This window comes from Miniopterus natalensis, chromosome 18, assembly GCF_054644295.1.
Source record: "Miniopterus natalensis isolate mMinNat1 chromosome 18, mMinNat1.hap1, whole genome shotgun sequence".
In the NCBI taxonomy this organism is placed as follows: domain Eukaryota; kingdom Metazoa; phylum Chordata; class Mammalia; order Chiroptera; family Miniopteridae; genus Miniopterus; species Miniopterus natalensis.
Window position 1 is genome coordinate 41,971,752 of NC_142098.1, and position 10,431 is coordinate 41,982,182.

The 10,431-nt window shown below is 50.2% G+C and overlaps 1 protein-coding gene across 2 annotated transcripts; it reads left to right on the plus strand.

The window, feature by feature from the left end:
- The first annotated feature begins 462 nt into the window (after positions 1–462).
- LOC107539411 (uncharacterized) lies at positions 463–6,649 on the plus strand. Of its 2 annotated transcripts, none has more exons than XM_087827002.1 (4): positions 463–549; positions 1,725–1,846; positions 3,346–5,117; positions 5,482–6,649. In XM_087827002.1, the coding sequence occupies exons 2-3, from the start codon at positions 1,813–1,815 to the stop codon at positions 4,902–4,904; spliced, it is 1,593 nt and encodes a 530-aa protein (XP_087683128.1). In that variant the 5' UTR covers positions 463–549; positions 1,725–1,812; the 3' UTR covers positions 4,905–5,117; positions 5,482–6,649. The 2 variants fall into 2 exon arrangements, with proteins under 2 accessions (XP_087683128.1, XP_087683127.1); XM_087827001.1 differs by having other exon boundaries at positions 475–549; positions 1,720–1,846.
- The last annotated feature ends 3,782 nt before the right edge of the window (positions 6,650–10,431 follow it).

Below are 10,431 nucleotides of genomic sequence, written 5' to 3' on the forward strand. Positions count from 1 at the left end.
AGCTATAGAGTCTTAAATGACGTGCCTCCAAAACTTGGGCGATCAGCAGCAGAGAGCACGTCGCAGAAATAAGGCGGCGGCCCCTTTACGAGGAGGGGACGCCCACCTGGAGGAGCCGTTGGGGCGCTCCTCGCAGCGGAGCCTGGACTTCTGAGCAATAAGCCCTCAACCCGCGTTTCTCGGCTCCGCGGCGGAGGGACTACATTTCCCAGGATGCTGAGAGAGCGGCAGCAACGCTGTCCAATGAGGGCTTAGAGAAGACTGGCCTCCGCGACGGGCTCCTGCGGGGAGGGCGGGACTTCCGTTGTCTGGTGGCGGCCATGTTGGGTGCTCCTGGTTTTGTCCGTCCGAGTCCGGGGGGCGCTCAGTTAGGATCGAGGTGCCGGGTCCAGACGCTGCGGGAGTCGTGGCCCCCGCAGTGCGGACGCGGGTGTGAGGCTTGGCGACGCCGCCCGGGGGACCCGCGCCGGGCCGGGACAGGGACCGCGGTGCCCGGGGCCGCCCCACCCCCAGAGTCCGATGGCGGCGGTCGTGAGGCGCCCGGCTGAGGTGAGTGCGCGTCCCCGGGGCCCAGACCCGGCGTCCGGACTGCGAGGGCTCGTGGGTGACACGCGGTGACGGGGCGGGCGAGGGAGCCGGGCGGAGGGGCCCCGGTGGAGACGGGCTGAGGGCTGGAGGCGCAGGGCCGGCGGCCGGTCGAGTCCGGCCCGGGGCGGGCAGGGCCCTACATCCCCGCGAACGCGTCTCCCCGAGGCCGGTCCCCTCCACGGCCCCGGGGCAGCAGCGGTGGCGGAACCCAGGGAGGCCGAGGGTGTCGGGCCCTCGCCGGCCGCGACCCCACGCGCGTGTTCCCCGGAACGTGCCCCGTCGGCCTCCCGGGTGCTGCCCCGGGTTCGGGTTCGCTGAGCGTCGAGGGGCCCCGAGCACCGGGCCTCGCGCAGCCCGCGCAAGGGTCCCAGGAAGGGGTTTGCGTTTCTGTCGGCGGCGAAGACCGGCCTGTGCCGGGGAAGCAGCGGGCGGTGCGCGCGCCGGAAGTGAACCCGAACTGCGTGCGCAGGACAGCGGGCTCTTGTCCTCGTGGGAACGGAAGGGACCCGAGGCGGGCGTGGAGTGGGCGCCGGCGCGGGGTCCGCACCCGAGCGGGGAGGTGGTCTTACCACGGTCGGTCGGTCTGTCTGTAGCATCATCAGAGGCGGGTTGAGGGAGGAAAGAGGAAGGCGGGGCCCGGGCTGCTGTAATTCATTGGAGGGGCAATGGACCGGAGTCGTGACTTAGGGGATGTGGTTGCATTCTGGATGTGTGTTTCTAATTTTTCTTTCTTTTTAGTTTTGTTCCTCACCTGAGAATGTGCTTCTTATTGGTTTTAGAAACAGGAAGGAAGAAGATGAGAGAGAGAGAGGAAAATTGATACGAGGGTTCCATGGGTTCCCTCTTGTATGTGCCCTGACCTGGAATCGAACCCACCCCTTTTGGTGAGCAAGAGGACGTTCCAATCAACTGAGCCAGTCAGAGTTGTATGTGTATTTTTTAAAAAGGCAGCTCTGGCAACCTATCTGGTTTTGTTCAGTGGTTAGAGCGTCAGCCTGCGGACTGAAGGGTCTCAGGTTCGATTCTGGTCAAGGGCAGGTACCTTTCAGATGGGTAGATTGGGAAGGGGAAAGGATTCTAGGTTCTCAGTATAGGAGCTTTTTGTGGTTTTATTTGTCCCCATCATGCCAGGGCAGAGTGACCTTTGAGGACGTGGCTGTGTACTTCTCCTTGGAAGAATGGGAGCTCCTCGATGAGGCTCAGAGACGTCTGTACCACGATGTGATGCTGGCGAACTTGGCACTTACAACTTCCTTGGGTAAGGTTTTCAAATTCACCCCTGTGCTGTGAACAAGTAGTCTCTGCCCTTCCCTTTTTCCCCAGGAGCAGGTCTATCCTCACACCAGAACCATGGGCACTGCTTTCTTCCCCACATCCCTGGTTAGGTACTGGGTTGAGTTGAGGTGTGTGCACCGCCCTCTCCTTCCTTGATCAGCCCCAGCACCTGCTTCTCTGCAGCCTCGCAGGGAAGGAATCTTCCATTGAACCTAATGGATACCACCTTACTTGCCTTCTTGAAAAAATGACTTTGCCCAGATCCAAGGTACCTGTGTGCCTAGGTTCTGCTTCTTTCTTCTAGCTCACATTTCCTCAGGCCTGCCTGTGCCAGGAATTGCCATCATGACATGGTTACTCCTTACATGGACCATGACCTCTTCTTGCAAGAGCTTCTTTCGATGTTTTCTGTGGAGTAGTTAGTTTTTTTTAAATGTTTTTATTGACTTTTTCTAAGGGAAAGGAAGGAAGAGGGATAGAAAGAAACGATGAGAGAGAAACTTTTATTGATTGGCTGGCTTCTGCACCCCCTCTGCTGGGGATCAAGGCACAACCCAGGCCTTGACTGGTGCCGTGACTGGGAATCCAACAAGTGACCTCTTTTTCCCTGGTCTACTTCAACCACTGAGCCACACCGGCTGGATAGTTTTCTTTGCTGTTGGCTATCAAGTGCTGAGTTGTTCAGGGCTAGTGCTGGGTACTCATCTGTGCTTGCCTTCCCTTAGTACTTGTATAAGCCATGCACTTGCTTATTATTGAAGGAGTTGGGTTGGGTGGAAAGCAGTGGTTCACAGGATGTATATGACCAGGCTCAGCAAAGGCTCAGAGGGTGCCTGGCCTTCAGGAGTGGCATGTAGAGGAGGGTGTGATGCAGGGCTGTGTTGAAATCACACCAAACATCTATTCTGTTGGACTAGTATTTTAACGCCCATATCTGTCTCTCCTACCCCTGTCTTTACACTTGCCGATTTGTCAACCCTATCACTTGTCACTTCTACTCTCACTTCCAGCCTGCGATTAACCTCACTGCTTTGCACTCTGTGTCTTACCTGTTTTTCTCACCACTCCATCTGTAGTGCTTTCCTTGTTGGCCCCTATGTATTGTGTCCTGAGGTGTGTGCGTATTGCTAAAAGTCTTTGAACACCAGCTGCTCTGTTGTAGTTGTATTTTCTTGGGTCTTAACATACCCTGTACATGTGTCACCAGTAGAGAAGTTCTTTTGGAATGTTGTTAGTAGAGAAGTCTCTACTCTGTGTGTCACACTGCATGGTTGTGTCCTTCACCTCGTGAGGCCTCTCCCATTCTGTGCTCTTTATAGCCCAGTAGTGCCAAGCAGCTCCATCCTCAACCTGAACCAACTCCCTGGTCCTACACACAATGCCACTGACTTGTTCCTGGGTTTGTCTGAGGCACCCATGTGTGTGGACTTCCCTCCTCCCACCAGAGGTAACATGAACTTCACCAGCACTTCTTGTTTTCAGGTTGTTGGTATGGAGCCCAGAATGAGGAGGCACCTTCTGAACTCAGCGATTTTTTACAAGGAGTGTCACAGGTTAGGACTCCCAAGGCACGTGTGTCTCCCCTGAATGCTCATCCTTGTGAGCTGTGTGGTGTGGACTTGAGAGACATTTTGCACTTGACCGAGCACCGGGGAACACATCATGGGCAGAAACTGTTCAAGATTGGGACATGTGAGAAACAGTTGGATGTCAGTACAGACCTTCAGCATCAGAAGCAGCACCCGGGAGAGAAGTGCTTCAGAAGCAACACTGGCAGAGTCTCATTTGTAAAGGACTGCAAATTCTGTGTGTCAGGGAAGCCCTTTTCCTGTGGGGAGGTTGTGAGGGACTTCCTGGCCAGCTCAAGATTTCTTCAGCATCAGGCCATATATACCAGGGAGAAGTCAAACAGGAGAACTAAGAGTAGGGTAGCCTCTCACAGGGGAAAAACCCTGTCTGACTCTGGAGAATATATAAGAGACTTCAGTTGCAATCGCACGTTTGTTCAGCACCAGAGAACCCTCACTAGAGAAAGAGGCTACATGTGCTGTGAATGTGGAAAATTTTATAGCAAAAGCTGTAGCCTCAATGACCATTGGAGAGTTCACACTGGGGAAAAGCCTTATGAGTGTGGGGAATGTGGGAAGTCCTTTAGGCAAAGCTCTAGCCTCATTCGACACCGGAGAGTTCACACTGGAGTAAGGCCTCATGAGTGTGACCTATGTGGAAAATTATTTAGCAACAAGTCCAACCTCGTTAAACATCGAAGAATTCACACTGGAGAAAAGCCATATGAGTGTAGTGAATGTGGGAAGTCCTTTAGTGAAAGCTCTGCACTACTTCAACACCAGAGTGTTCATACTGGAGAAAGGCCTTATGAGTGCAGTGAATGTGGGAAATTCTTTACCTACCACTCCAGTCTCATAAAACACCAGAGAGTTCACTCTGGGTCAAGGCCCTATGTGTGCAGTGAATGTGGAAAATCCTTTACTCAAAACTCCAGCCTCATTGAACACCACAGAGTTCATAGTGGAGAAAGGCCTTATAAGTGCAGCGAATGTGGGAAATCTTTTAGCCAAAGTTCTGTGCTTCTTGAGCATCGGCGAGTTCACACTGGAGAAAGGCCTTATGAGTGCAGTGAATGTGGGAAATTCTTTACTTACAGTTCTAGTCTCTTAAAACACCAAAGAATTCACACTGGAGAAAGGCCTTATAAGTGCAGTGAATGTGGGAAATTCTTTACTTACAGTTCTAGTCTCATCAAACACATGAGAATTCATACTGGAGAAAGGCCTTATGAGTGTAGCGAATGTGGGAAATCTTTTAGCCAAAGCTCTGCACTTCTTCAGCATCGGAGAGTTCACACTGGAGAAAGGCCTTATGAATGCAATGAATGTGGGAAATTCTTTACTTATAGCTCTAGTCTCTTAAAACACCAGAGAGTTCACACTGGATCAAGGCCTTTTGAGTGTAGCCAGTGTGGGAAATCTTTCAACCATAGCTCAAGCCTCATTAAACACCGAAGAGTTCACACTGGATAAAGGCCTTTATTTACCTTCAACTTCAGGCTCCTAAACCACCATGTCACATTGGATGAAGGCCTTATGATCGTGGCAAATGTGGGAAATTATTTACCAAACTCAAGCGTGTTTACATCCAGAGAATTAACATTAGAGAAAGGCCTTAAAAATGCAATGAATATGAGAAGGCCTGCAGCTGAAGGACTTGCCTTATTGGATACCACACTTTTTTTGGTAAGGATTTGGGAGCCATATTTAAATATATGTATAAACCCACTGTTAATCTTGGGGATTCTATTCACTGTTTGGGGTACTTTGTAATTAACTGGGTTTGCTAGCATGAAGGGGTGCAGTGTTGGTTGGGATCACAAACTTTGTGCCTCAGGATATAGTATGATGGCAGACTATACCTCTTCAGTTTTGGCCTAGTTTGCATTGCTGCTCAAGCCTTTAAGGAAAGACTACAGAGCTTGTTGGTCCTGTTTTATAGCTTGGATGCTTTGACTTTTGTTGGTTCAGAGTTGAACATGAATTGGGGGTCCTTTTAACAACCTTCACTGCTTCTGAGAGCAACATGAACTTCTTCTCTTGTTCACAGGGGCTGTTGTATCCTGCTCAGCATTGGTGACGGAACATCTGTCCCCACAGGTCCTGCAGTGGAACTGTGGACTCTGATGTCCTGAATTCTGTAGGGCAACATCACTGGTTTTAAAATTACAGGGGCAGGAGAAGGGTCATTGTTGCAGAAACACTAGGTTCATAGAGAATGGAAGAGACCACCACAAACTGGTTAGCATGCTCCTTTTATTTATACATGCATTTCATTTCATTTTGTAAAATACGGCTCTCCTAAAAGTCTGCAACACTTAATCCCTATGGCTGTGAAGGATTTGCAGGTACAGACATTCTTGGGCCTTCCTGAACTATGTATCTTGTGTAGCTGTGGGTCCTGTCAGAGAAAATAAAGGTTTTGTGGATATCTGTGGCCTGCCTGGCTGTTCACATAAGACCATTGCTGTGCAATAACATGAGAGAAGCGAGATCTCAGTCCAGCCATATGGCTTTTGTGGCCTAGTCACTGTTGCTGTAAAAAAGTGAAAACACCCTTCACTGCTCACATTTTTTTTTTTATTAAAGAGAAAGGAAGAAGTTGAGGAAATTTGATGTGACTGAGAAACATCGATCAGTTGCCTCCTGACTGAGGATTGAACCTGGAACCTTTTTGTGTACAGAACACTCCAACCAACTGAGCCACACCAGCTAGGCCCTTGCTCACCTATTGCTGCCACTGATGCAAGTGTCTTTCTCGTGAGGACAGGGAATACGGAGTCAGTATAGTTGCCAAACCTGATTTTCTAAAGGGTAAGCAATCCAGACTTAATTAGAACCTATTTGAGATTCATCAGTGGTACTTACCTGCATAGTTTGTTGTTTTTATATTGCTTAGAAACGGTACATCGATATACCACTATTCACCTGCTTGTGGATATTTTGTTTCCAATTTTAGCCATTGCTAAAATTGGACAGTTCATATTGATATGTTCCCTTTCTGGTGTTAATACCTGAAAGTGCAATACCTGAGTGAAATTGTAGGTGAATGTATAACTTAAACACCAGCCTAGCTGGTGCGGTTCAGCAATTGAACGTTGACCTATTATCCAGGCAATTACAGTTCAATTCCCAGTCAAGACACATGACCGGGTTGTGGGCATGCTCATCAGTGACTCTTTCATCATTGATGTTTCTGTTTCTCTCTCTCCCTTCCTCTTTGAAATCAATAAAGATATATTTTTAAAAACCACCAAATTGTCATCTAAAATGATCTTTTGTATTCCTACCAGCAGTGTATGTGGGTTCCAGTTCTCTGATGTCCTTGCTAATAGTGCATTGGGCTAATCTTTTAAAATTTTGACCCTTTTAGTAAATGTGTACAGTCTCTCCCTCTGGTTTTGCGTTTCCCTGATATTTCATGGTGTTGAGCATAGCTAGTGTTTAAGAAATACAAGGGAATGGTGAGCTTGTTAAGTAGTGTGAAAGAAATCAACAAACCAGATCTAGATTGTTGCAAATTTTAATGGACAAATGGCTTCGCATCATCAGGGGAATAATAATTAAAAAATGATAATGGCCCTGGCCTGTGTGGCTCAGTGGTTGAAGCATCACCCCGAGCACCTTAGGGTCAGTCTCCCCCACCTCTCTATAAAAATAAATGGAACATATAGGTTACAAGAATTCCAAGATACACCTAAAAATTACCTATGGATAAATTTTTTTTTAAATTTAAAGTTTTTATTGACTTTAGAGAGAGGAAGGGGGAAAGAGAAAAAAACATGGAGAGGCATTGATCGGCTGCCTCTTGCACACCCCCTATTGGGGATCAAGCCTGCAACCTGGGCATGTGCCCTGACTAGGAATTGAACCTTGATCTCCTGGATCCTAGGTTGACTCTCAACCATTGAGTCATGGTGGCAAGGCTTCTAAGGATAAATTTTGTATCCACACATCTATCTTCATTGAAAGGTGAATACAACTGACAAAATCTAGCACTGATGACAACGTATAGTTTTAAATATATATTTTTTATCGTCACCTGAGCACATTTTTTCCATTGCTTTTCAGAGAGAGTGGAAGGCAGGGAGAGAGAAGCATCAGTTGGTTGCCTCCTGCACGTGCCCTGACGGGGGGTTGGGGATTGAACCTGAAACCAAGGTGGAGTGGGAGTCAAACCCGTGACCCTTCAGTCTGAGGGCTGGCACTCCAACCACTGAGCCAAACTGCCTAGGGCTAATTTTACCTACTTTGATTTTATGTTCCAGAGTTTTGTAAGGGCCCTTACATTTTAGAAACATGCTGAAGTTATGTGTGAAATGATACAGTGTCTGGGATTATAAATAATGGGGACAGATGAAACAAGAATAGTATAACTAATAACAGAATAATGACTTCTTAATAGTCTTTTTAGCGCTGCCGGGTGTGGCTCATTGGTTGAGCATTGACCTGTGATCCAGGTCAAGGTTCGATTTCCAGTCAGGACACACTGCCTGCTTGATCTCCAGTGTGGGGCGTGCAGGAGTCAGCCACTCAGTGTTTCTTCTCATCTTTGACGTTTCTACCTCTTCCTTTCCCTTCCCCTCTCTGAAATCAATAAAGACTAGCACTGACTAGCACTAGGCCTTTTATTTTTTAAAAAGGTCTTTTCTATTTCTAGATATATTTGAAACTAGCCATTACGAAGAGTAGACTATGTCCTGAGTAATTTCATATGGTTTGAAGGACACATTTAAAAGAGCAGGAGGGCCCTGGCCGGTGTGGCTCAGTTGGTGCTTCTTCCCTTACACCAAAACGTCACTGGATAGATTCCGGGTGAGCGCACACACCTAGGGTGCAGGCTTGAACCCTGGTAAGGGCCCAGGAGGCAACCGATCCATGTTTCTCTTCCTTACTGTCTCTGAAAAAAAAAAGGAAAAAAAAGTATCCTTGGCCCGTCCGGGCATGGCTCAGCGGTTGAGCATCCACCTAGGATCCAGGAGATGGGGGTTTGACTCCCGCTCAGGACCTATGCCGGGGTAGCGGGCTGCAGCTGATCAATGACTCATCATTGATGTTTCTATTTCTCTCTCTTCCTCTCCCTTCCTTCTCTGAAGTGAATAAAGATATATTTAAAAAAACAAAAAAGTTTCCTTAGATGAGAATTCAAAACGTATACTGTTGAGAGAGCAGCACTTTCTGCGGCACCCGCACCAGCGGAGACGCCCAGCTTCTACTGCCGAGCTCGGTCCCCTCTGCTCCCCATGTACACTCGCTGCCTGTTTCCCAGCTGGAACACTTGGGGCTTCTGCTTCCAGGGTAACTTTTTTTTAATGCTTGTTTCCGCTCACTTTGAAAGGCCTTTTATTTTTCTGTTAGGAAACCCAAGGTTTCCAATCCTCCGGGATCAGCCACCTCTGCAGGTGTTTACACGGCGGCCCTCAGCCTGCCTCCCTCTCCTACCCCCGTCACACGTCACACCACGTGTCACCCACGAGCGCCTCACGGTCCCAGATGCAGGACCTGACAGGCGCCCGCACCCGAGCCGGGTTCTGCGGCTGAGGCCCGGGCGGCCCGGGAAGCGCACTGACCGCCGCCGGGCGTGAGAAGTCCCGCCCCACCCAGACGCGCAGGGCCGGAAGTGGCAATGTAGTCCCCATCGCCCACGCGCCGGGACTCGGGTGTGTTACCCGTAAATCCCAGAACCTACTGCGGAGCCCAGCGAGGGTCTCGTCCTTCCGCCGCTGCTCGGGGGTGTGAACCGAGGCACCGCCCGGGACGCTCGGATGCCCCAGACGGTGAAGACGTTGCTTCCGCGGCTCCTCGAGCCTCAGACCCAGGGGCGGCCGCCCTGCGGCCCTGTTCCTGGAAGCAGCGACCGTCAGCCGACAGCTCCTCCGGTGCGGTCGCCTGTAGCGCTGGAGTCGTCAGTCCTGGCGCCTCGTTGGCGGGGTCAGGACGGGAGAGAACGGACTCCAGGCCGGTCGGCCCCGGTGCCAGGTCGGCATCTTGTCTGTCTCCGTGGCACACGAATCCCAGGAGACCACGGCCAGGGTCCTGGAGTCCCGGCCACGCCCTGCCCCGCTCTGGGTTCGGTCACCACACGGGCCCATTCACCGGCGTCCCCGGAAGGCCTCCCCACCCCGGGCGTACAGTCGCCAGTGGGCTCCTGGCGCTGGAAAGCTCTGCTTCAAAGTTCTGAGGCTCAGAGCTGCCATCGCTGTTCCCAGACAGCTGGTTTCACATGGGAGCCTGCTGGGAGGGTCCTGCGTGGGGTTGGGGTAGGGGGTCACTGGCCCGGTGGGTTGGTTTAGGCCTGTGCAGGAGGAAGGGGGTTCGGCTTCTGTAGGACAAATGGGGACTCTGTCTCTGAAATACAGCATTCAGGAGAGAATGAGGGGCGGGGAGATCGGGAGGACAGGAAGGATGGATGGGGGAAGTTGAGGAACATCCACGGGAAATTTGTGGGAAGAACACGTGCGACATGAGGATATGGACATCTGCAATGACACAGAAGGGCGCGGAGACTGAGGCCCGAGTTCCTTGCCAACCTTAGGGTTTTTCACCTAAAATATGATTCTCAATTTTGAGACCCTTGTACAATGTCAGCTGAATGAGTTGCCGGAGTGTTAGAGATGAACTTGGATAAACTGGGAGAGCTTTACTGCTTCAATGAGAATGTGTTAAGCATGTGTGTAACATCCTTTGTACGAGATGCACGTAAGAATTTTATCAGAAAACCTGCCTGCATAGAGCCAGTGTGAGAGTTGATAAAGACAAACATTAGGCAACCCATGCACCAAGAGGCCACCAGTTGGATTCCCAGTCAAGACACACGCCCTGGTTTCCAGCTTGATCCCCAACTGCAGGAGGCAGCCAATCCGTTTCTCTCCCATCAAAGTTCTTCTCTCCCTAAAATTAACAATATACATATATATATATATAAATAAAACAGTGGTTGCCCTGGTCAGTGTGGCTCGGTTGGTTGGAGCATCATCCCGTGCACTGAACGGTGGACGAT